This window comes from Cervus canadensis, chromosome 1 (assembly GCF_019320065.1).
Source record: "Cervus canadensis isolate Bull #8, Minnesota chromosome 1, ASM1932006v1, whole genome shotgun sequence".
Classification (NCBI taxonomy): domain Eukaryota; kingdom Metazoa; phylum Chordata; class Mammalia; order Artiodactyla; family Cervidae; genus Cervus; species Cervus canadensis.
In genome coordinates, this window is record NC_057386.1 from 111,727,791 (window position 1) to 111,755,012 (window position 27,222).

Consider the following 27,222-nt stretch of genomic DNA (forward strand, 5'->3'; position numbering starts at 1 on the left):
CATCCTGGGCGTGTTTGGGCCTCGGGGGTGTGACCCCGTGCCTGCCAGGGCCAAGGGAGTGGCGTCCTTGGCCTCCGGCAGGGACATGCTGACTCGCAGGGTGGGACCACGGGGGGCAGGCTGAGGGGGCAGCTCAGGTCCCGGGGCCTCTCGGGGGTCATGGGAGGCGCGGCGGGAGTCCCCGGGGGGCTCCGAGGACTGAGTGAGGGGGGCGGAGAGAAGCCGGGACTCCGGGAGAGGCGGTAGGAGGTGTGGGTCTTGGTGAGGATAGTCTGGGCTGAGGTCTGAGGGAAGGGAGTCCATGAGGACAAGGGGGATGCTTCCTCTCTGAGAATGGCGGGGGGAGAGGGCCAGGCAGGGTGAGACCCCCAGGGAGGGGCTGGCACCTGGGGGAAAAGCGGTCAGGACACCTGAACAAGCGGAGACCTGGGCGGCGGGGGCACGTCCAAGTAGGCGTGTGGTGGATGCGGAACAGAGGCGGAGAAGGGTGACTGTTTATAAACATTTGGAATTTTATTTTAAAAAAAAAAAAAAAAATCACAACCATGAACATTGTTACAGTTAGAGGCCCTCTTGGTTCTCCACAATGATACTGAGCATGCTCACAAGGGGTTCCCATTGTTTAGTCTTAAACAACCATCTTTAAAATCAGGAAAAAAAAAAACTCAGCACACTACCATTTAACTTGTTTTAATGTTTCTTCACAAATGGTGAAAAATACTAAAGTACAGACAAGGAATAATCATAATGTTGTGGCCAACATTATAAATATGGAATTATAAATTTAAAACATTTTCTGGTTTAAAAAATAAATCTGGTAGTCAATGCAGCTCTGCGGGTCTCTGCGTCTAGTAGGGCCGGTCTCTGCGCTCCTGACGGTGCTCGCCTCTGCCCAGCAGAAGGGAAGGGGTGGTGGGTTACGACAGGGGTGGAGAGGAAGCCCGGCCCCAGCTCAGGGCGCCCTGGGACAGCCACCCGCCTCCCGCCCAGGGTGGTGAGACCCGTTCCGGGGGGAGGGGCCGCCGCCCGCCAAGCAGGCCCCCAGCTGGCTCACCCCCACGTACTTATCCATCTTTCCAGGTCCTCCTCGCCCGCCTCGCCGTCCTCCCATCTGTTCCATCAGTGGTCCAGGGGGCCCCCCAGGGCCACCTCGTCTTCCACCACCAAAGCCACCACGGTCCATGCCCCGGCCGCCGCGGAAGCCACCTCTGTCTCCACCACGGCCGCCTCTGAACATTCCACCGGGACCACCGCGGTCCATGAGGCCACCTCTTCCTCCCCGCATGCCTCCAGGGCCACCTCTGCCGCGGTCACCGCCTGAGGGGAGCGCGCAGGAGAGGACACTCAGTGCCAAGACGGAAGGCTGGGTGCAGAGCGCTTCCCTCACTGCACGCCGGGTCACAGTTCAGAACTGATGCTGGGGCTGCAGGTGACCCTTCGACAAAGGTTTGAAATGCTTGGGGGTCCACTTACACATTGATTTTCCCCCACCAAATATGAAGTACAGGACTGCACAATCCGCAGTCCGTGGAATCCGAGGGTGTGGAACCACAGACACGGAGGGAGGGCGGGTGGTGAAAATTAAGGGGCTTTTTTCTAACTGCACAGAGGGGTCAGTGCCCCTGTGCTGTTCAAAGGTCAAGTCAGCGCTGCGCCTGCTGAACCAACCTGACCCTGGCCCGCTGGTTACCAAGCCCACGGTGCTAACTGGAGGTTCAGTGCCAAGAAGCTGTGGGTACCTACCCGGGGGTGGGAAAGGTGGTGGGAGGAAGCCTTCAGGCTTCGGGGCCTTACACTGGTTGCACTCTGTTCTCCAGGCGAAGTTCTGGTTTCCACAGCCCCTGCATAATGATATCACCACAGAAATCACTCACTGAACAAGCCTGAGCAGAGACCACCACACACACCGAGGCTGGGTCCAACTCCACGCGGAGGATCTGACTACACACAGGGCCAGAGTCTGATCCGGCCAAGCGTCTGGACAAGCACGTGCAGAGGGGCCTGAGTCCAGTGGACTGTGTGACAGTCTCCCGAAGGCCCCACCCCACAGCAGGGTCAGGGGCAGGCTGCCCTCTGGACAAAAGGGCGCCCCGCAGGCCTCTCAGGGCTGGGCTGGGAGAAGTACATACGGGTTGGGGCACTGCCAGTCTCCAGCTCGGTGCTGGACATTTCCTCCTCCAGACGGGTTCCCCCGGGAACCGCGGGGCCCTCTTGGTGGGAAGCCTCCTCTGTCTCCTCCGCGGCCTCCTATGCGCCCCATGGGTCCTCCAGGACCTCCTGGGCCCCCTGGACCTGCAGTAAGGAAACAGCAAACCTCTTTGTAGCACCAGACTTGCTACAGAATGTGTGAATCACGAAGGGAATTGGATCACAGCGTCACTGGCCCCTTGCCCGGTCCTACTTCGCCAGAAGCCCAAGGGCACACCTCTGTGTCCCTGTGGTCTGTCCCTACAGCTGGAGGACAGGCCTCCTCACACATGTGAGGGACCAAAGCAGGATAAACAAATGGCAGCCCAAGGGCTGACCCCCCAGAGCATGGTTCCCAAGGCTCTCAGCCTCCCTGACCAATCAACCCCTCCTCCTCTTTTGCTGTCAGTACTCAATACTAGTATTGACACACCTTTTCAGTATCCCTAAGGGGCCTGCCTTCACTCTAGAAACACAAGGGTACCGAGAACATTCAGAGCAGCAGAGTGGAGCCCGAGAGCACCCGGTACATACCTCCTCGGAGCGGCGGCGGCATCCCCCTGCCCTCGCGCGGCGGCATGCCGCCTCGCATGCTGTTCATGGGCGGCTTCTTCCGAGCGAGAGAGACTTTAAGTTTGCTCCCTTGGAAGTCTTTCCCTAGAAAGAGATAGAACATTCATTACTCCCAGTGTCCAACTCATACGCCCCCTGAGGGGATCAGGTAAGGTTACACGACTCCTTTTTCACCAACTGCACCCCATTATAACACTCAACCATTCCCACTGCATCAGTGTCTTCCCACAATCTTCCCTAAGATTTTTACAGGCGAGGCCAGAAGAGCCTTAACAGGGTGAGAAGTAGAGCAGGAAGTGGCCGAGAGGAGACAGATCTTGCTGACACTTTCAAATTGGTTTTGTGTGAACTGAAATTCTAGGATCAACGCCAAAGTCATTACATATATAAAACCACAAATGTGTGTAGCTGAGGGGTCTGTGGGGTTTTCTGCACCTCTGACGTCTGTTCTTAGAGAAGCAAGGGGATCTGAGAACAACCGAAGATAAGGGCTCTCTTAACCCCAGGTGAGCACCTGGCGCTCGTGTGACTGAGGGAAGCAGGGCAAGCCGCTTCCCGGACGCCCCCAGCGCTCCTCCCGGAGCAGAGAGAGGGTCTCCTTGCTCTTCTGACTCTCAAGTCCTCCTTCCTGCACACCCTACAGCTACACAGAGGGACAGCCCATCTGTCCCTGGTCCCTAGAACCACATTAAGAGAAAACCATTCCAACAGAAGGACACACTCAAGCGCGAGACCCTCGCCCCGCCACACTTGCTCCCAGACCCTCCGTGTGCCCCGAGGCGGCAGAGCCAGGAGGGCCGGGCGCACCCCGCGGACCCAGGGCTCCTACCGTCAAACCACTCAACAGCAGTTTTGGCGGTTGGAGGGTCTTCATAAGACACTGTAGCATCGCCTTTGGGCTTTCCCGTTTCCTTGTCCAAGTAAATATGGATCATGGGTTGTCCAGTCCTCTTGTTCATCTAGGCATAAAATAGCATAATTAAGCTATGACCAGAAATACTAGTTCAGAGGAATGGCGGAATTATTGGTGACTTATTTTCAAAGTAGCTACCACAACTATGTACACGTAAATGACTTTTTCTTCTTACATGTTTTATCATAAAACCAAAATACGCCCAAAGTTCTAAACTGGGTCTCATTTGTACCCCAGCCTCCTCTTCCTATGGCCTACACCTGCCCCAACGCCCTAACTAAGGGCCATATCACAGGCACCCAGTGAGCAGCCACCTCCTAGGATGCAGTCAGGCCATCCATAAGACACACTGCACATAAAGTGAAATTGTCCTTCGATCGTTCAATACAGTACACAGGGCTGTGAGTGTGCTAAAAGTAAAAGGACTTGACCACCTCAAGCTCAATCACAGCCAGTTTTCCCTCCAGAGACAGAACAGGACTAGCTTCCCAGCTCAAAACCAGATGCAAATAGCTTGAGTTCAGGAGCCACACTACACGATATATGGAATATGGCTTCGTGTATTTTTTCCATTACACGTGCATATGATCAAACTCTAAGATACACACATTTATGTATCTAGTGATACGTGAAAATATATATAGAGCTTAAGTAACTTACATACATGGACTGATACCTATGTTTTTATAAAGGGCATATAGAGACAAAGGAAATGTGACAAAATAGTGGTATGAATAATGGGTTATATAATTTTAAAATCTTTTAATTTTACAAACTTGATAGTAAACACTACTTACTTAACTAGGAATAAATCCTAATACCCAAATATACAATATACTATATAATCCACAAGTAGGAAGTTTATGATTTTAAGATTTATTAAAAGTAACTTTTTTTATATAGATGGATCAGAGAAAGTCATTCCAAAACTGCCCATTAACAAAAAAAAAATCTGCAAAACTTTTAAGATGGGCTTTCCCAAAGACCTAATAAATACACAAATACAATGCTAATGGAGGGTGGGAGGAAAGCACTCTATCATAGAAAACATCCTATTTGTGTGTGTGTGGTTTTTGGCTGCACCACAAGGCACCTAGGATCTCAGTTCCTCGACCGGGGATGGCGCCTCTCCCCCCTCCGCATAGAAGCATGGAGTCCCTGACCACTCGACCACCAGGAAGTCCCCCAACTGGGGTTTTTAAGGAACTTCCTAAATTGGTTCTAAAATGTATAGATAGAAGAGCAAGAAGTAAAAAGAATGAAACAAGAATCTGCCTTACTAGAGATTGAGATTTAGCACAGAGTAATTAGCAGCGCTGCTAGCATAGGATCACATAATTAACGAAAAGTATACATGGAGCCAAGAAACAGACCCAGGTACAGACGGTACTTTCTATGTGACAGCACCACATACCACCAGGGAAAAGGTAGACCTTTCAAAAGATGTGGAAAAAAGGTTTTGCAGATTAAAAAAACATAAGGACATAACCCAGTAAGGTAATGACTGAAAACATTAAGAATCCCTATTCACCGAAAGAAAACGAGCGAAGTGTGAGCCTCAGGGAACCCCTGGGGGTACGGTCAGAGCCCTGCTTTCACTGCCAGGGCATGGCTTCAGCCCCCGGCTGGGGAAGAGGATCCTGCAAGCAGAGTGGTACCATCTCCCACCCGCCCTTTCAAAACCGAGCCACAAACTGGAAGACTTGGATTTGCAACAAAGACAAAGATCAGCATTCAGACAACATAAAGAACCACGTATAAATCAACAAATGACAGACAACCCAATGAAAAGTGCGTATGAGACACAAACAGGCATTTCAAAGAAGACAGGAGGCCATTATAACATTATTAACCATCAAGGAAAAGCAAACTACATTTCCATTTTCTTCTACCAGATTACTGAAAGTTTAAAAAAACAAACACGTGATTCCTGATGAGGCTGTGGTGGATGTGTGGTGAAAGGTCTACACTGGTCAGCCAGATGGGTTACTTTGAGGTTAAACACTGTACACACCTAAGAACCAGCAGTTCTACACCTGGGTATAGTCAGTTCTCATTATTCATGGATTCAAATATTTGTAACTCCAAAATCAACACTTGTGGCACTTTCTGTGGTTATTTGTGGCAACGAACATAAGGTGAAAGACGTGTGGCCAGATGCACATGTTTCCAGTGGAGGAAGACGATGCTCTTTCCTCCCGTTCTAGCTTTCCTGGAGACGACCAGAGGCCAGAAACTGGGAGGTCGGGGGCAGTGTTCTGTAACGAGTTTTGGCTGTGGGACTAGTTGGACAAATCTGAATACCAATGCAGGCAAGTCACACTTCTGAACCTTTTCCTTTGTAAAACGAGTAGGAGTTATCAGGATGAACTGTTCTCAGAATTCGTGATTATAATCTACATGAGATGTGTGTACACACTTCTGGGGCAGTGGCTCGGCATTCGCTGAGAATCCAGTGTCTGTAGTGACTATAGAACTTAGCGCGACGAGTAACAAGAATCAACTATGTACACACCAGAGAAACTAGCGCCACCAGGAAACATGTGCAAGGATGTTCGCTGGAGTGTGGCTTATATACTGAACAGACAGCCTGTGTGTTAACAGAATGGACGAATAACTTGTGATGTATTTATGGTAAAAATACAGGATGCCCAGACTTTGAGATTTTGACCTAGGGACCCTCCTCAACCCTTCTCAAAATTCCAGTTTCTCTTAGTTTTCCTCATCTTTGGTAACCATCACAGTAGTCAAACCAAACTTTCTAGCCACTCCAAGCTTCTTCAAGCTTACCAGGCAAGCTCCTGTCTCACTATTCCCTCTGTTATTCTGAAATTATTCCCCACTTGGAGTGGCTCTGTTCCTCATTTTATCCCTTTCCTATCTTCCTTGAGAATCATGATCACTGAACACAGCACAACTATATTCCTCTTTACAACATGTTCCACGCTATACGTAAACTTTAAGGGTTCTTATCTGTTTGTTCCCAGTGTATGTCCAGAATGGTGTTGCCTTGTTACAGTAGTGTTTTAATATTCTTCAAAATTATGTGAAACAAAATATTATTGAGGTACATCTATAAAGAAAGGGGAGGATAAAATTCAGGATTCGCGTGGGGAGAAGGGACAAAACTAGGAAAGGAAGACACACACCAGGCACCTCCAAGGAACTCATAAAGCCCTACTGCCTGTGCTGGGGTATGGACACATGTTATTTTAAAAACATTATAGTCTGTATTTCCTCGCCCCAAAAAGTTCCTGTAAATATTCTTACAATTAACTTGATAATTATAAAAGTGACCCTGAGTTATCAAATATGCTTAAACCATGTTTAGGATTTCTTTTCTGTAGAACAGTATTTTTTGCTTTCTGCTTTTTGTATTTTAAGGAGCAAACCACATATGGACAGTCCAGAAGGAAAAATCAAGCCACTTCAGAAACTCTCCAAGTCAGTTCTCTTCAAAATGCCCTGTGGTTACAAGATCTGCCAGCACACAGGATCATGCTCTTACTCACCTTAACAACTCCACACTGCTTAAAGAAGTCTACCAGATCATCGAGAGTCACACTGTCATTGAGTCCTTGCACGTAAATTGCACTGTTGTCAGAGTCTTCGTCTGGATCTACAGGTGGGCCTTCCAGAGAAAAGGAGAGGCAGTTACTGTCACGTATCCATGGGGGCTGATTAACCAATGGTCACTACTGCCTGCTAGCATTCATCACAAAGCCAAGAGAACTATCAACCTTACTAACAAGAATGAGACAGAACTTTTGGTGTCTTTTTGTTTACTCATGATAAAGGAAGCCCCAAACTGCTCTTGACAGCAAGAGTATTCCACTCATCTACCTGGCTGCTGAACTCCAACACACACACTTGCTTCTGGGCCATTCAATTACAATGCACATCATAACTCCAGGAATTCAAAATTACCTAAATCAAGATCTGGTCCTTCATCCATGGGTCCTGCCAACCAGGAAAGATCATACAAAATATTATTAGTGCACGTCTTGCAAGCTACAAACCTTACAAACACACATAGCTACCTACTATACCACCATTTGATGGGGCTTCATTAAATTCAAAACGACCCGCACTGCTAGAATGGAGCAGTGCCCCTTTAACATATGTGACAGGTTTGCTAGGGTTTGCTTTTCCTTCGCTCAGAGTTTGCTTTTAAACCATTAACCAAATACACTCTCAGTGCTTACGTGCCAAATTAGTGTTAAATTTAAGTCAAATTTTTTTTCCTCCAAATAAACCAAATTTTAAAAATGTGCTCTCCCCCATATTACAGAAGCAGTTGCTCAATACTCCAAGTCACCCTTTGTTTCGTAACCGTAGGTTAACCTTATTACCCCTAAGACAGTGCCGGCAGTACCCATTAGTCTCTTTTGTAGAGATCATTTTTAAACCACTTATCAAACTAATAAAAAATTATAGTTTTCTAAAAACTGACTGTATTTTTTTTTTAAACACTATCCATGGTAATACTCAAAAACTTACCACCAGGCTTATTGAAGCCACCTCGCTCTCCAGCGCTGCTGGGGGGATAAACGAAGAAATGAAGGCCTTTCCCTTTAAAAGCCAGTACCGCTCTGAGCCTTGGGGGGGCTCGTGGGGAAGAAGGGCACTGGCTAAACACATCTCCAAACAATGCATCTCTCTCATCTTGTCACTATGCCTTTCTTCAGGGCAGCTTGCTCAAATTTCCTTTATATACAACCTTGCTTGTCTGATTGTACACACCAGTGTGGTTGATTCCTTTCATTTCGGGGGCTGGTATTAATAGTGCAATACTTGGCAAATTGGGGGAAAAATACATCCCAAACACCCACCCCATCAGTTGAAAAACAGGGAGAGCTTGTGTGGAAAGGAGTAGCAAGCCAGGTAACTGCTGTGATGAATTTTTTCATGTTCATAAAGGTGCACCCTCAACCTCTCCCAGGGGAGAGCCAAGTGAGGCCCTGGGCTTCTTAACAATCACAGTTTATAGAAAGCAGGAGACACCAGAGTAGGGCCTATGACACACACCAGAGGACGCATCCAGCCGATCTTCAGCATGAAGCCATACATTTCAGGGTGCTAACGGGTTTAACAATCGCTGTGAAAGGAGAATTTACAACAAATGCCAAAGCTCCACAGACTGGGGGTGCAACTTTATAGACATATCAATTGAGATTAATGACAATGGCAGTATAAAATCACTGCCTTATGTATTTTCAAAGGGGAAGAATAAGAATTGGGCCTTTTAGGTTTTTTTCTTAAATAAAAGGCAGCTCCTCAGTGGGAGGCCTTGAGCTTTTCTAACCAGTATTGCACCTTTAATACCTGAATATACAATTTCAAGCTGTTGCATGCAGCTTTGCTTCCTTTTTAAAAGTACACACCATAAAATGTTCTCTCTCTTTAAACACAAAAGTTTACACTTTAATGTTACACAATTCTAGAGTATTATACCTCCTCTGGTTCATTACCAAACAACAAGTATGCAGTTACCAAAGTTACAGAAGGATTCCATTTATACAATGAATACATTTTGTTAAAAATATTCTATGTATATTTTTCCTCTCCATATGGACACCGTGTCTAGTCCCACTTTTCATTATGCTGCCGGCTGAGTACTGAGTACGGGTACTTTTTAAGTATTGAAGTGTATACAAGGCTCTCACTTTGTAACCTGTAGCATATAAATGCGACAAAGCATGTTAAAAAGTTTCCACGTTTAACAGCCAATGAAAATATCAAAATACTGAGGCAATGAAAAAGGGCATGTTAACAACATTGAGTGCCTTACCTGCAGAAGACACTGAAAACCATCACCACACCACAATAAAGAAAAGAGGGGAGGGGGAAGGCTCTTGTATTGTCCCCAGAGGGTCCAACAGACTGCATCCCAGTCTGTTGAAAAGCCTGTGGGGAAAGCCACGATGTTTTCTATGGCTTCAGCAGAGACTTCTCATTGAGAAAGAGGGAACACCCTCTACTAGCAAAATCTAGTAAAATTAGTAGAATTATTACTTCCGGAGAATTAAAATGAATAAACTTAAAATTGGTTTTGCAATCGAAAAATACTAAGGAGTCTAGATGATTGGAGACGTGATGATAGTGATTTCAAGTGTCTACATCTATTTAAAACATCTGTAAAGAAGTGAAACCTTTATAATGGAATGACATTCTCCAAATCAGAAGACTGACTCTACTTTATACCAAATTACTCATAAATTTTTGCATCTTATAAAATGACTTTCTTCCAATAAAGATTTCACTGAAGGCTTAAGTTATGCAGAATATGCAAAACAGTATTTTAAACCAGTATTGTTCAGCAGTAAACAGATTTGTTAATATAAAATCTAAAAATCAATTGTATATTTAATCTTGAAGTACACTTCTAAAGAAATTCTGTTCAGTTTTTCCTTGAACCAATGGTGGCACCAAATCCAATTTATACTTATACCAACATTCTGCATAACTTTTTTTTTTTTTTTTACTAGTTTATACAGGGACAGAACACACACAGAGCTAAGCCTTCTGGATTATGTTAACCAACATTTCACCTCACCTTCATCAAAGTAGAGACACCAGAAAGGGAAAAGGATGTGGGAGGAGGGAGGGGAGGGTGGGGTAGCAGGTTCATGTTACTCTTCTAAACAAAGTTTTCTAAACCAGGTTGTGCCATCCATCAAAATGGTCAAACCGATTTAGACTTCTCAGAATCTCCACTGGGGAGAGTGATTCTACAACTGTATACATTACTCTGCACAAAGCTACTAGACTTCTCTGTATACCAGGTGCGCCTCAGGCCACAGTTCAAGGGTTATGGGACCAAGACCTTCATCATTTATGTTCAGTAGTTCCAAGTATAAACAGAAGTTGGGGACAAACATTGTGGAAAACAGCTGCATTCCTTTTCTGCAGTATATACACCAGGTATTTCAAGACAATCATTCAGAAGCAATTAGTCAAAAACCTAGGGTTGTTAGAAGGGTTGTGTGTGTTCCATCCCAAATCTATTACCCAGGAGGCTTTTGGCCTCTGGAAACCATGAAGGGAACTGAAAGCTCTAGTTTCAAAACCATTCTTTGTTCTCCCCAACCCAACCAAGTAGATTGGCATTTAAAAAAGCAAACTGCCTCTATAGATATGCCACAGAGATGACATTTCCATGTTTGCAAGATGGCTTGGGCTCATCAGACTATCCATGGAAATGCAGAAATAAATTTCCTATGTCTTTCAGTCCCTTCTTTCCATTGAAAATCCTATGGATGAAACAAAATTAGGTAAAAGGAGAAAAGGTTTGCTCTTACCCCATTCCACCGCGTCCTCCTCCCCGCCCACCTCTGCTCATGCCTCCACGATCAAATCCCCCTCTTCCCCTGCCCCGGTTATCAGGGCCACTCATGCTCCGGTTCTCTCCTGGTCCGGAAAATCCTCCAGACTCCTGCCCATAAACACCCATGCTACTGGGGTGGTCCTGTCGGAATGAACCTGAGGAAAGAGTCACATCTGTAAGCCATGGATCAGCATTCACACCACTGCTGTTGTACTTTCTCCTGGAATCACAGAATTCTCAAGTGCAAGGCACTAACCGAGGTACCATCTTCTTTACATCTGATTAAGTAGCCCTATCAGTAAGTTTTTTTATCAAGTTCAACAAAAAAGGCTGCAGTAATCTCATATTATAGTCTGCCTAGGAAAAAACCATTCTCAAACAAAAACAGGACTCTGACCAACAGTTCACAGGGTTCTGTATCCCAAGATGCCTTAAAAAACTGTTCTTTAAACCACAAACAAAAATGGAGTCAGGTTTCTTGGGGGTTGCTAAGGGGTAGTCTCCATCAAGAAGCACTACTCATTGTCATAATGAGACGTACTCATGGATGCAATTTAAATTAAAAGACAACAATCCAGGCAAAGATCAAATTGTGAAAATAATTTTTTGAATTTTTGGTTACTTTTCCACATAAATAAACTGTAAGCATTCCACAAAAATTGTCTTACGAATGTAAACAAAAAAAAACCAAAATCAAAATACAGTATCTTTTTAACTATCAAAACTGCAGGAGTCTTCAATAGCTACCTGCTCACGCTCTCTTAATGAGCTGGGGTGGGCAGGCCATGAGAAAAGCTGGCTTCACTCACTGCATATAACCTCCCCAGAGAGCAGGGCTGGCAGTCTGAAACTTTTTCTCTGGTCAGTTACAAACTCTCTTTTCTCCTAAGGCATACTAACAACAATTAAACTGGAGAAAAGCCAGGATTATTAGCCAGGATATGATACCCTCAAGATGCATCCTGGAGTTCAAAAGCGCACAGTGGTAAAGAGTGCATCCCCGTTTCAGAAACCCCAAACACAACCATTCTTATTTGGGTTTCTCTCTTAGCAACTCACTCTGCTGCCCGTAGCTGCTGCTCTGCTGGCTGTACTGACTTGGAGCCTGGCTGTAGGACCCGGTCTGGGGGGGGTAACTGGTGGGCGGCTGCTGCCCATAGCTGCTCTGCTGGCCGTAGCCACTCTGCTGCCCGTAGCTGCTCGGCTGCCCATAGGTGTTCTGCTGGGAGTAACTGCTCTGATCGTAACTAGTCGGCTGTGTAGAGGAATAGCTGAGAAAAAACAAAACAAAACAAAACAGCTCGTTAGGAGAGGCTTGTTATTTTAGGTCCCCTAAATATAAGCGACATTCCCAGCATGTGACATAGAAACCCTTAAAAATGCAGTTACTCTTTACATATTAACATGCTGAACTTCAAATGAGCAAAGTATTTTTGTATTTAGAATCAAGTTCTGAATAGGAGGGGGTATTATACAAACACACACACACAAAACGAACCCATCTATAAAATGTACAACCTTAATTAAGAGTTTCCCCCTTTACCACCCCCACCTTTATTAAAACAGGGCTTCCCAGGTGGTGCAGTAGTGGAGGGTTAGGAGGCTCCACCTGCCAATACAGGAGACACAGGTTCAATTCCTGGGTCAGGAGGATCCCCTGCAGAAGAAATGGCAATCCACTAGCACTCTTGCCTGGGAAATCCTACGGACAGAGGAGTCTGGCAGGCTGCAGTCCACGGGGTCACAAAGAGTCGGACACAACTGAGCACACACACGCAGGCACACGTGCTCATTAGAACAATAGTTACTCTCAACCAAACTCGAGGCATGTTTGGGAGCCTAGGTGCTTCCTGTATTGAAGGAAGACTGTGCTCCCAGGGAAGGATGACCCAGGAAAAGGCACTGAGAAGAAAAGTGAGGCAGCTAAGTATGGTATCCAGTTCCAAGGCTGCCTACAATAATTCTCTTGAGTGAAGACTTGTTTTCTGAAGGTACAAGGCCACTTGATGTGTGTTTGTGTGGCCACTTTTCAAGTTGCTTTAGTGTATAGTTCTAAAACTTCCAGACATGCCTGATCGTCTATGAATCTGGACATTAATAAGGAAAAGCTGGACAAGGAAACATGAAAATCAAGACACTATATGAAAAATGAGTTATCAGACTGATATTCACCTTCATATACGTCAACTAAAGGGCAGGAAAACTAACCAAAGATACTTTTAAACAGAAATAAAGCTTGAAATAGTATGAACCATGATAATGAAAAACAAGACAACACATAGTACAATTTTAATTCTAACTACAATAATTTTAAGTATCTGCACCTCCCTCACCACAGCTGTAAAACGTTAGTCGCTCAGTCGTGTCCGACTCTCTACAACCCCATGGACTGTAGCCCACCAGGCTCCTCTGTCCATGGGATTCTCCAGGCAAGAATACTGAAGTAGGTTGCCATTCCCTTCTCCAGGGGATCTTTCAGACCCAGAGATCAAACCTGGGTCTCCTGCACTGCAGGCATATTTTTTACCGTTTGAGCCACCACAGAAGCCCCTGGAAAGCTGTAAGGACTCAAAAGCCTCTCTTCACACCAAGTGCACCTATTCAACTTGCCAGATGAAGTGCTTTCAACATGACAGGTGTGGGTGGGCCCTTGGGAGGAACTGCTCAAACCCTGTGCACTTCTGCTCCAAGCTGTACAGAGACACTTACCAGTCAGTTGTGCTTGCTTATACATAAGCCAATGAAATGAATACAAAAAGGGGAAATGTTAATTCCATCAAAACCAAGTTAACACTTGAGGACAGAATTCAGACAGTTAATTTGAAAACTTGCATCAAAAAAATAAACCTGAGACAACTTGTGGTTCTTCCTCTACTTTAAAGAAACCAAAACTGGACACTGTAGTTGCTGGTGTGGCTAATTAAGACAAAATGCAGAACAATAAACTCTTAAGTCAAAAACAAAAGCCTTGGCTTCAGACTGGTGCAAGAATGGACCTTTAAGTTAAACATAGTATGATTAAGGTAAACTTTCTTTTTGAAAAAACAATGCCCTGCAACTTGACCCATCTCAACTGCACCTGGAAAATGTGACTTCCATGGTTCTGTTTATCTGCTTTCATGCCACTGTTTCTTATCTGAATAAATTAAAAAAAAAAAAAAAAGTGGCAAAAATGTACTGATATTTAGAAGTGTTTTTGACTGAGGTTTTAATGTAGAATATATGGTCAGGCTTATCCCTGGGAGAGTCAGGTAACACAGTTCACCTGAGGAAGCAAAAGCAAGCTGGACAACAGCCTGAAAAAAACCTGCTGTGTTACCCCACTAGCTCATTGGCCACAAGAACAAGCAAGAGGAGACTGACCTGGTAGGAGGGTAGGACGGTGGTGCCGAGACTGGCTGCATGGGGTAGCTCCCAGGTACCTGGGGATAACTGTAGTTACTCTGTCCATATCCTAGGCTGGGCTGGTTGTAACCCCCTGTGCTAGATTGAGGTTGACTAGTCTCAGCGGGTTTGTTACCATCCTGCGGTCTAAAAGGAGAAATAAAAAAGTGAGACTTCTTTTCTCTCAACACCAAACTCTTGAGTAAGAACTCAATCTACGAGCAATAAGCAATGTTAGGATTGAGCCTGGAAATAATAAGTAGAGTTGCAAAGTGAACTCCATCAAAACCCAATGTTGGTCCAATGGTCTCTGCTGGAAGAGAACACTAAAGATGGAAGAGTCTTAATCACATCCACGGAAGAGACATCAACACGCTCCTTTCCATTCATGTCATCAGCTATAGAAGCAATTATAATACTCTGTGCTGCCCATTTAACAGACCTGGGATGGGAGGTGGTTTGTTCAGGAAGAAAATGCCTTTTCTCAACAAGGACTATTAAAGAGAAACAAGAAACTTTAACAATAATGCAAATTCTGGGTTAAAGTAACATTTACGTAAGTCTATGGCATCCTCTCATGCTCAAGGTGAACTGGGAAATACCCTTGTGAAGTGATGAAAACCAATCTTAATCCCAAGGGGGAAAAAACCAAAGAGGTTTCTATTACCGCTTAACCCCAAAGTCTGTAACAGGGCTGTAGCTGAGTTGAATGCACGCTATGTTAAGCAAAGCCCAAGAATCAGCAGGCAGACCAGGGAGGATGTAGAAGTACTGCTTTCTCCAAAGAGCTGCTCAACAGTTCACAAGCTCCCTCTCTCTGAGGGAAAAGTGAGTAGCTACCACTGATCAGGAGACAGATTACTGTTATAAAGTGTGAGGGATTGAAAAATTAAGAAACCAAAAAAGATGACTTATTCAAAGACTAACATATACCTGCCCCCACCCCCCCGCCCACCATGGATTGGATACACTGTTGCAATGGAGCATCAAATGGGACCTCAAACATCTGAGAACATTCTAAGTCAACTGAATTGGGACCCTAGAGGAACCTGCTTAACACTAACCACTGATGACTGTCTAAAAGATGTAAACTATTCAGTAGCTCTGATTACTCACTGTGCATTTTATATGTACTCTCATGAGTGTCTGCCAGAGCTAATTTCTTACCTCTACAGCAGACAAAAAGTCTAGGTTACAAGTTGATCTCGTGTTTACTCCCTAAAGTCTTCTTTCAAACTAGAATTCAATGTTCCTTCAAGACTGTATGCAGAAGCCACCTAAGTGCACTGTCTAAAGCAAAGACCTGAAATCTTCTGTTAAGTAATAATTAATATTGTTTACTTGCTTACCAGTCATGGAGTATGAACTGTTTGCCCAAATATTCACCCTACAGCAAGGCACCCAGTTAAGAATTCATACTTGCCTATGGTACTTAGATTACCAAGCCAGTACACAATACAGAAAATCACAGAAATAAAGCAAAAACAAAAACAAAAAACAAAAAAAAAACAAAAGAGAGAGAGAAAAAAGAAAATCATATCACCAATGTCTGACTTCTGGATATGGATATAGTCTTTACTGACAACTGAATCATGTGACTGTTCCTTGAAATACATAATTCTACGACCGACCCACCCCCAACTGAGAACTACAGGGTTTTTCCCAAAGAGAGAGTTATTACCCATTTACAGGGTCAATAAAACCAAAGGTAAAAGCATCAAACTGTAAGTCCATCAGTTGTTCTGTTGTGAGGAAACTACACTCTATTTTCATCTGTGTTTAGCAAAGTAAATATAATATATCCTTGTATCAACATGCCCATTCTACTGAAACCAAACCACCTACTCAGTGACATTCCTTATTCTGGCCCCTGGATGGCACCACTTATCTACTTAATGATGAGTAACATTCCTGGTGTGACTGTACTGGGTGAAGAACAGTTAACACCCAAGTAGATCTGAGTAAGCTTTAGAAAGGAACCAAGTCAAGGATGCTCTGAAGTGGGCAGGTATGCTCTCTTTCCTGAAAGCCCAAGGCTGCAGCATTAGAAGCAGGGGAGGGGGCCTTACCTCGCAGGCGCAGTGGCTGCCGGCTGCTGTCCGTAAGCTGGGTAAGCAGGCTGAGTGCCGTACGCAGACTGAGCTGCGTAGGAGGCCTGGGTGGTAGTGACCGTAGCAGTGGTGGTGTCGTAAGCACCGGTGCCGTACCCCTGGACAGGCTGACTGTACGCCTGGGGGGCAGCTGGGGTAGAATATCCTAGAACAAAGGAGAGCTCCGTCAGATTTCTGGCTCCTCAGAGATGTGCCTGAACACTCATTAATAGAACAAATTATAAATCACTTTCAAGCATTATAATATTTGGCCCCTTTAAATAATCTCCCCTTCCGTAAAAGTAGCAACAAACCAATATTTAATGCCTAAGTTCTCTGAAAACACTCAGTTTTCAGCAAAGCACTGTCTCTTTTGCTCTAAACCATACCAAACAGAAACGAAGAGAGTAGGCCACAGAAAATGCTCATACAGAAAAAAGGGCTCCCTTTACCCCCACCTTGAAGGGATTCAATAGGGGACATGAATTCTACACTGGCTTTGCAAACAGGCCTTCTTTAACACGTCTTTCAACTAACTACTTAAGTATACCCCAAATCTCTACAAACAGGAATAAAATGCCCCAGAAAGGGAGGTAAAAGACACAGTATGTTAAAGTAGCTGCAAAATAAGGATCCAGGTACAACTTGAGCATTAAAACCTATCCTTTGGAATTATTTGCTTTCAGCTCCAAGCATCATATGCAATTCAAGTTTAAGGAAACTGGAAATTGTGGAGAAGATGTGTTTAATTTTCAGTGAGATATTAACAACTGATTAAACACTCTTTAAGAACCACTGATTTTGCTTCAGGTAACAAACTACTAAGAAAATGTCAGTTACCAGCATTACATTAGTAATAAAGACATACTACAAATTATATTTGCTTACGTATGTATAACCAATAAAGGTTTCCCTCTTTAACTTTTTTGATAAATTATCTTAAACTTAATACTCCCAAAATACACACTGAAAGTTAATGTATAGTAGTCATCAAGTTATCCACCCTATTTCTCTCTTATTTACCTACCATGAGCAAATGAGTATTTCTCCTGCTAAGCAATACTGGAGGTGGACTTTGTAGCCCCCCTGCTATTTACCTAACCAAGTGTCACACACCTGTCCCTGTGGGTGTGCAAAGACCAAGCGAGGGTCTCTCCCTAGTTCCTGCCTTTGCCACACCAGATGGGATCCACACCCTTTCTCTCCCTTTCTGCCACACCATGCAGTTTGCAGGATCCTGAGTTCCCCAACCAGAGAGGGAACCCAAGCCCTGGGAGTGAAAGCCCCGAGTCCTAACCACTGGACCACCAGGGAATTCCTGGGGTCCATGCCCTTCCATCTGGAATTTGGGCTTGGAACATGACAACCCCCGAACCTGCAGTTCCTAACTTGAGTCCCTTTCCTAGAAGAGGTGTCATAACCTTTCCTGGTGCTTGGCTTTCCTTCTTCCTATTCAACAAGCAGTCAGAGTCAAGTCTACTAGTCAGCATTTATGTCCACCAAAGAAAAATCCAAATCTCAGTAAAGCAAAAAAAGTTTCAGTACTCATAACAAACTTCAGTTAGAACAGTGTCCTCACTCTACACAGAACTTACTAGCCAAAAAAAAAAAAAAAAAAAAATCAACTTCCCTCTGTGCAATGTAAAATGTCACCAATCTGTAGCACAGAATACTTTCTTCTCCACTTCAAACATTTCAGGGCAATTCTGAAATTAATTATACACAAAAACAGTAACTGCCTTCTCAAATACGTTGGGTTGAAATGTATATGAAAGCGCACTTCACAACACAGGAGTCCCAAGCACTGGAAGTTTTTTCAGTTGGCATGTTATTCATCTAAACTGTTTATTTAAAAGTTCTTTGCAGAATCCTAATGTCAACCATATAAAGCACTCATTTATTTAAATTTAACTGGAATCTAATTCCACCTACCCTATTACTCCTACACAGATTTTTCCCCTCTCCATGACAAGCCATTTATAAGATTTGTAAGGACAACAATTAAAAAACAACAAAAAACTGATAAGGGCAATAACTCATGTCATAAAAACATCCAGCAACAGATCCTTGTAGTGCTGAAAATTACAGTAATAGACACCTGATTAATAATCTTTTAATTAATCTGTAATACCCACACAAGCAGCCAAGCAAAATGAGCAAAAATTAATAGAACAAAATGACAATAAAAATGACCAATATAAAAAAGACAACATATTTATTTACCAGGTGGTGATGAATTTAAGAAAAAAGAGAGTAAAAAAATCACACAAACCACCAGAATTTTTGTTCAACAATACAATCTAAAGTCTAATATTTCCATTCCAGTTAATAAGCTGAGATTTCTATAGGCCCTCCTCTAGAAAAGAGTCTTTTTACATACATTCCTTCCAGTAACCATCCAGTGACTTTTATACGTGAAGGCAGAATGAGGTAACGGGAAAGCACTCAGTGTACTTGAACATACCTACTACTCCTGGGGTCCTATTTGGTTTGGCTCAGCCTCAATTTGCTCACCAGGTTTAATTTTAGTTCCTACACTCCAAAAGTTGATGGGAGAATTAGGGGAGATGTGAAAGGTCTTCTATAAACTACAAAGTGAATACATAGCTCTACAGAACCTAGAAACTGTATTTCCTACAAATGACTTGATCATGTTCTTATAAAATGATTCAGAGACTCCAAAGGCTGCATTATTTAACTTCAAATGACACTCGCTTTTAAAATGAGTTAAAGGTAGTTAAAAACATCTAGATGTGAAAAATCAGTCTTGGGGATGTAAAGTGCAGTATAGTGACCATAGCTGACAATACTGTATTGTATACTTAAAAGTTGTGGAGAGAAGATCTTAAAAGTTCTCATCAAAAGGATGATGTGTGGGGGGGAAGGGGGGGCGGTGGGGAGGATGTGTGGTAATTCACGCTAACTAGACTGGTGGTGATCAATTCACAATTCTCACAAACACTGAGTCATTTTGTTGTACACTGGAAACTAACGTCATACATGTCAATTACATCTCATTAAAAACGTAATAGCTTGAATATGTAAAGTTCATCTCACAACTTCAAAATTCTGTGTTAAAAATACAAACGGCAAAATTTCAGTTCCAGCTTTTTCTACAGCTGCCAACTAACACCCACAGAAAGTTTAAACGCTTCCCATCCTATTCAATGATATGCATTAGGTAGATTAGGAAATACTTCCCATCGAATCCACGACATGGTCACACAATGAAATAAACTGTAGGTGAGTTTCTCCCTACCAGTTCTGGTAGATCATATGTAACTTGGGGACTGGAGATAGTTTGAAAAGTAATATTCTCTTACAATAATAATGACAGGAGTGGGTGGGTGGGGAAAAGGTAGGGATCCTGAAATGTTACACAGTATTAAACATAAAAAAGTTATTGTACAATTTTCACACACTCCACTTTCAACCCCAGTATTAGGATATAATTTATTCTAATTCTTAAAATAGTTCATTTTTTATTTTTTGCTCCCTGGAATGCTGTTACATATATATTTAAAACATACTATGGATTAAAATAATATCATTAATACTTAAAAAGGAAAATAAAATGTGTCTGGACTGGAAACCAACCAACAGACAAACATAATACATGCAGGATGGCAATCTGTTCCTCTAAATAAATCTAATCATGCAACCTATCCTTGAGGGAACAGGGGGAAATCAGCTGGGAAGTAGTCATCTGAAATACCTCTAAGAAAGTGAACAGCTATTATTAAGGCTTGACACAAAATAATGTAAAATAAAACAAAGCAAAATCTTTCCCAAAAATCACATAAAGAAAAAGGACATGGATCTGCAAATGGCACCTGAAGCAGTTTTCCAGTAGCACCTTGTGTGTGATGTTAAAAAGTTTGAGGGTTAAACAAATGAAAACACCTAAAGGGTTAACATTACAGGGTTAGACAAGATGGAAAGCATTTCCCATGCAAGAATGAGCAGGATAGTCAAACCTGTACTGGTCCCTTCTACTGTGGAAAGCACAAAACAGAAAGTAGAGGGCACACTATCAGATGAAGCAAACAGATCTGAAAATCAGTTCCATTTTTAAGCAGCTCGGTTTAAGAAGGCTCATTCTTACCCAGTATTAGCATTAGCACAATCTTTTACATAGTCTCCATTTTGTCGTGAGATTATTTAATACACTGTGTGTAAGACAGATGAAAGAAAAAGTTCTTTTTTCCTTTGGAATTTACCCCACCCACATTCTATTGGAGATCCTTCAAGGAGAATGTAAGGAAAAGGAAAAACAAAAACCCAGCTCCTTCTAAGAATAAAGAATTCCCAGACGCCAAGGTATCAACTAGAATATATACCCAAGAGCACAACTAACAAGTTCCTTAGCAAACACCCTAGCTAACATGACCCCAAAGTCTCCCAGGGTCTTACCAGTGGGAGGCTGTCCATAAGAAGTTGCATAGGCGGTCTGCCCATAGGTTGCAGTGGTCTGAGCCTGGGTATAGCTGACATCAGTGGGCTGTCCATAGGTTCCATAACTTTGCTGCCCATATGCCTGCTCCAAGAAAAAGAATTCAAGAACTTCATATATGAATCTAGCATTTTAGCAATAAAATGGACTTGCTTACTTCTAAGTTCCTAAATTGGAAAACCAAAGTAAAAAAATATGCTAATAAAAAGATTAAAAAAAAAAAAAAGACAAGAGATCACAATATCACAAACGTTTGTTTCCCCCTTATCTAATCCACTTGTGTTTTCATAAACTAAAAAAAAGTTCCTGAGATAAACAGGTAAAAATCTCAATTTAATGATAGAAGAAATTAACAAGATGCCCTCAAATGATGCACAATGAGGGAAAAGATATATAATTACTAGTACCCAGTGTAGCAGTTTTAGCAAACAGAAACAAATGCTAGAAAAACAAAATGAAAAGAGAAAGAAAATGAAAATGGGGCTAAAACCTATCAGACAATTTTGAAAACTGGATTTTCAGCATGGGACAAAGAGTTACAAATTATTACACCACTTCAAAGAAAATAAGGAATACTACACGTCTCCTTTAGATTAGTAAGGCATGAGTACTGAATTTTGAACTTGGACATCAGTAATACTTAAAACCTGGCAAGGTATGAGATGTTCCTTCAGGTATCAGTAAGATCACATTCTAGATTTGAACGGCCAGTTATGTAAGATCTGCCAGAGACATCACATTCTGTCTGTCCTAGAATCTTTCCACAACAGAGCTATTAGTATTCTTTTATGTCACAGAGCATTTCAGAATTTGAGGTGATCTTGAGAACACTAGGTGGTTAATTTCTAGTATCTTTTGGCCTAGATTTGATAACAGGCTCATGTACTAAAAAGAGCCCAGAAGCCCTATAGTTAGGCAGCCTTAAGAGCTGACCCATCACTTACTGTGCAACCACTGGCGAATGGTGTAATATCTATGCACTGCAATTTTTCATCTGCAAAATGCCATATTATCACGTTCCTCTGCAAAACTGCTGTACGATTAAGTTAAATAAACTTAAACACAAAATATGTAGAAGAAACAAGCATGGAGCAAAACATCTAACTTGAGAAATAATACCAGAAAGGAAAGGAGAACTAAAAACTCCCAGTCTGAGGACAGTTTCATTACAATGGCCCTCCCACTGTGAAAGTTTAAATATCTATGCGTTTTATGATTTCAAACACATTATACTTTTCCATTACCTAATTTTTGAAAAAGAGTCATGCTAGCTATTTTTTAATGGCTGATGGAAATAGTTTACTTGGGGACGCAGCCACATGTAATTATCTTAAAAATTACCTGGGTAGTCTGTGCATATCCTTGAGTGGGCTGGGCAGTGTAAGCACTGTAGCTGTAAGAGAAATTAAACGCAAGAACTGAATACAGAACATCCAAATTCCATTACTAAATTCTCCACAATTAGAGGAGGCTCTGTACTCTAAAAAAGCAACCAATCACACCCAAAGTACACTTGTAAAAATCTGACTTACCCCTGCTGGGCTGCAGCTTGGCTGTATGTACTATAATCTAGAGAAAACAAGAAGACAAAATAGTGTGAAGCCAGAATTTACAAGGAGAAAAGAAAAAGGAGGGAAGGAATTCAGGCAGCAGGAAGATGAATTTTTAAATACCGTACTGAGAGGACCTACAGGACAACACAGGTCCAAATGAGTATCTCTCTCTTTTTTTTTTTCTCCCCAAATGAGTATCTCTTATCTCTCAACACCAAACCAAAAAATAAGTCTAAGCCAGTTAAATTCAGAAAATTTGAACAAAGTGCTAGCTAATGAGGTCAAGATCAGCTGATTTGGCAAAGATACTTTGCATGTTTCCATGACTACAAAGCCTCCCTTAACCACTGGCTGTCATTTCAAATACATGATCATCATCCTAAAAGTAACAGGAGACAAGATAAATGCAACAGGATCCAAAATTTTACCCTCAGGAGGCATGCAACAATATAACAATGTTTAATACTGGAATGGTTACATCAGTAGCTACATCTCCTCAAAACCTAGTTCAAAAAAAAAAAAACAAAAACAAAACACCCCCTCACTTAAATAAGTTAGACCACCCATAATTCCCTAGGAAGGCTGAACAGAAATGGCAGAGAATGAGACAAGGTATCCTGCAAACCAGGGTTCTAAAGGGCTTGCTGACCCTATGATGGGTCACATCTATAATTTTAAAACTACCCACCTTACAAATCCCACTGAAGTAGTTAAGGCAGACTCGTAATTGGCAGAGGAGAGAGCATTTACTGTTTTGGCTGAATAGTTTGGTTTTAGGTAAAACCATCTTTTAAAACTCAAGTGATTTCACCTTAAAAACACACACTATTTTTCTTCCCCTGTCCTAAGTAAATCTTCCTACAATTTTTCTTCTCATAAGAAATTTGCAAGGACTTCCCTGGTGGTCCAGTGGTCAGGAATCTGCCTCCTGGAGCACAGGAAATGGGTTCGATCCCTGGTCTGGGAACTAAGATCCCACATGCACAGGGTGGCTAAGCCTGTGCACCACAACCAGAGAGAAGTTTGCATGCCACTATGAAGATTCAATGTGCTGCAACTAAGACCAAGCACAGCCAAATAAATAAATATTCTTTTTTTGAAAAAAAGAAATTTACAAATGCACAAAAAGGGACTTAAAAGGAAAAAAAAAACCCCTCTGGTCCACTGAGGTGTCTAAAAGTAGTGAAAATAGAAAATAAAATTGTTAAGAAGCTTTCATGGCACTACTGAAGTAAACATTCATATATACTTATAAAAAACCCTGCCCAATTCTCTGCTCTCCCTAAGAACTACTATCTTTTTCTATTAATATGTCAGAAGACAATACGGCCATTAAGGCAGACCAAAGGGTCCTTTCTTTCCAATCAGCAAGTAGTGCCTTATCTGAAAGCAAGAGCTAACAGCTCTTCACAGAGGGGGTTTCTAACCTCACTCCAACAGAAGCCTGCTTCACAGTTCACCTGGCCTGCCCCCAAAGCAATCTGCTGATTCAATCTCTTTAACTTGGCTCATTTTTCACCTCTACACATAACTTGACCACTTTTCTTCCTCTACACCTTTAACTCAGAACCCTGAATCATCAAATTATCAAATCAACCACCAAAGGCTATGTATAATGAGCAAATCCATTTGCTCAAGACAATCTTAGCTCTGTGACATATGAAAAGAAATGCAAATCACTTTCACGTTTTAGTTAAAAAATAAACACATCAATGAAACACCAAAAATCAAATATTTCAACCTACATTCTGCTGAGGCTTCTGTGTGAGGAATGGCTCTACATCACTGACATGTAAGTTCAATGTTTGCAGGAGAACTTTTACACAACAGTTATATAAAACATAAAACTGGCAAAGCTGACATGGAACAAGGAATGATCTCAGATCAGTGGGAAACCAGCTGATTTAGCCCCACACTGTTGGGCTTAGGGAGGTAGTAAATGTGTTTCCTGAGAACTTATGTTATCTTCCTACAGCATACAAACATTTATATGGCCTCAAAAATCTACAGTTACACACTGGTCAGATTATTTAGCAGTTGTCTTTTTTTTTTAATAACTCCCAAACGTGTAGCTGAAGACTACATTAGAACAGAGAACAAGCTGAGGAGAACGGGGGCTATTGGGGGGAGGGGAGCTCCAGAGTGACATGTCAGGTCGCTTCAGTCCTGTCAGACTCTCTGCGCCCCTTCGGACTGCAGCCTACCAGGCTCCTCTGTCCATGGGATTCTCCAGGCAAGATTACGGCAGCGGGTTGCCACGTCCTCCTCCTGGGGATATTCCCAACCCAGAGTGCTAGCAATATTCTATTTCTTGGTCTGAATCGTGGTTACTTGGAAGTTTCTTTGCTAAAGTGGACATATACTTTAGGTACTTTTCTAAATACGCCAAATAAGGAGGAAGAAAAACTAAGACTATTGCCCAATGTGGTGGCTTTTAGATACTTCAGGCAGTCACAATTCAAACTGTGGAGAGTTAGAGCTTCAGACTACATCATAAGTTAAAGTCACTTTGGGACAACTCCGTGAAAGCAAAAATGCTTTGCTGTAACATCAGAAACTAAGGGCTCAAAAAGCTCTTCAAAGGTCTAGCCTAACCCCGTCATCTTGAAGGACAGGACACTGAAGTCCAGGTAAGTTAAGGATTCCCTCAAAGGTCCCCCGGTCAGACCTACTGCCGGATCTACATAAAACACAATTGTAATTCTAATACAGTATGCGGTGGTTACCAGTAAACAGAGCTTGAGCAAAGGAGAACGAAAAATTGGCACGTCCACACACACACACACACACACACACACACACTTAAATACACACACATATGTACTCCCCGAACTTTTACGGGGAAGGGTGAGCAGCACTCCCCCTTACAGAATCCTAACACTGCAGGGAAGAGGGAGGAGGACAGGGCTCTGAGGAAACCATTCCCCACCAGGAGGTGTCTTGGACTGTGCTTGTTTCAGAGTCCTTTCTTCCAGGGGCACTCTGTACCCTGGCACTAACAGCCAGCATCCACTACCTGCTTGTTTACAGACCACAAAGCTGGGGAGAGTTCTTAAGACTGTCCTGCCCTTGCTGGATTCTGGACCCTTTTCGAATTAAAACTCGGAAGGACCCTAAGCTTTTTCCATCTTCCCTCTTCTCTAACAGCCTGGAGTCAGGCTGCCTAAGATTTTGCCTCAGAGGCAAAAATCGCCCCACCCGACCCACAACCGCAGTTAGTGCACGGACTGCAAACTGCAGGTCGCGTTTAGGCTACTCTCTTACACACCCCGGGGCGGTAAGGACCACCCCACACACCAAGTTCCAGATCCCACCCCGGGCTTTCTTTCAAAGTCCAGTCCGCGCCTCCTTCCGCTCTCTTCTGTCAGACCACGAAATAAACAAGACTCTCTCGGCTTAACCTAAGCGAATAAACGTGCGAGACGATTACTCAAGCATAATTCAAACGCCGACCGAGGCCTTTTGTTTCTCCTAAATCAAAAAGGCCAAGAAATGGCTTTCGGTGGGGGATTCCTGGCCTCGCGAACCGGGTTGGCCTCATTATACAACAGGCCTCCCTCCGCGTTTGATGAAAAATGGCCCTGGGAAGCCGCTTAATTGCTTTTTGTGGCGAAAGAAGGACTAATAATGGTTTAAAAAAAAAAAAAAAACTTTAAGAAGCAGCCGACTGGGTAGTTGTAAAGCTGAGCGTGGGGTGGGGGCGCTCCGTTTAAAGCCCAGTTGGGCAGAAGTTCGGCTTGGGGGCTGGAACCCGCGGAAGGGGGCAATTCGGCAGCCCTGGACATGCAAGCCGACCCGGCTTTAAGAATGACGAGGCTCCGGCTCACAGGTCGGCGCCCCTCGGCTCATAAGTCCGCGAAGCCTTTTTTTGTTTGCTTTTTTCCCCCCGGGCTTCTCGATGAGGCAGAGTCGGCCTCGGGCCTAGGCTGCCGCCCTGGAAATGGAGTTGTGGTGGGGAGAGTGAGACAACGGGCCTGCCGCTTCTCGAGCCGCCACCCGCCGCCCGCCTCCAGTTTCGGGGTGCCGGGCCTGAGGCCTGGCCGAACCCTCCCCCCAACTGCACGCGGGGCCCCGAGGCCTCAGGCCCCGCCCACGTGGCGAGCGGCCCGGATCTCCGGGCCCGACCGCCGGCACACAATGGAGGCCAAGGCAGGCCCCGCGCGCCTCCGCCGCCTCCAGCCCCCCGCGTGCCGGGGGCGCCGGAAGGTTCCAGAGCCGGCCTGCCCGGTGGGGGGAGGGGAAGGAGCGGAGGGGGACGCCGGCCATCGAGCTTCTCAGACCGCGGCGGGTACCCTCACACCCTTCCCGGGAAAGCCCACTCAGTCGTCCCTGCCATCCCCAAAGACGAGCGACCCCCAATCTGGGCGTCCCTGCCGTCGCCGGCGCGACCGCAGTCCCACCACACTCACCCGTGGACGCCATTTTCTCTCCTTCCTTCTCGTTCTCTCAACGTCCGTCTCCCTCTCGCAGTTCCTCTAGACGCCGCACTGCGCAGGCGCGAGACCCGCAACCTCGGGCGCTACCATCGGGCCCCCGCCACGGGGGTGGGGGAAGGCGGAATGACCCACCGCTTCTCGTCCTTCGCGCCCGCCTCTCTAGTCCTAATGCTCTCTAACAAGCCCCGGATGTGATGAGCGGACCAAAATAACACCGCAGTGGCGGGCGCGGTGGGTGAGCGGAGCTCGGTGACGAGTCGGAGCGATTCTTTGGTCGACGCCGGGTCGTTCGGGGAATGGTTACGC

General features: G+C 44.0%; 1 protein-coding gene across 7 annotated transcripts; it reads right to left on the reverse strand.

Annotated features, from left to right (window-relative positions):
- Positions 1-488: 488 nt before the first annotated feature.
- Positions 489-27,053, reverse strand: EWSR1 (EWS RNA binding protein 1). Of its 7 annotated transcripts, none has more exons than XM_043437364.1 (17): positions 26,890-27,053; positions 22,460-22,496; positions 22,269-22,320; positions 20,888-21,011; positions 16,454-16,640; positions 14,364-14,531; positions 12,060-12,271; positions 10,975-11,155; positions 8,174-8,208; positions 7,601-7,633; positions 7,186-7,304; positions 3,590-3,719; positions 2,722-2,844; positions 2,130-2,292; positions 1,744-1,841; positions 1,065-1,317; positions 489-888 (listed from the first exon to the last, which is right to left on the reverse strand). In XM_043437364.1, exons 1-17 carry the CDS (start codon positions 26,900-26,902, stop codon positions 849-851), a joined length of 1,968 nt encoding a protein of 655 aa, XP_043293299.1. In that variant the 5' UTR covers positions 26,903-27,053; the 3' UTR covers positions 489-848. The 7 variants fall into 7 exon arrangements, with proteins under 7 accessions (XP_043293299.1, XP_043293278.1, XP_043293247.1 ...); XM_043437343.1 differs by having other exon boundaries at positions 8,174-8,211; XM_043437312.1 differs by having other exon boundaries at positions 8,174-8,211; positions 10,975-11,173.
- Positions 27,054-27,222: the final 169 nt, after the last annotated feature.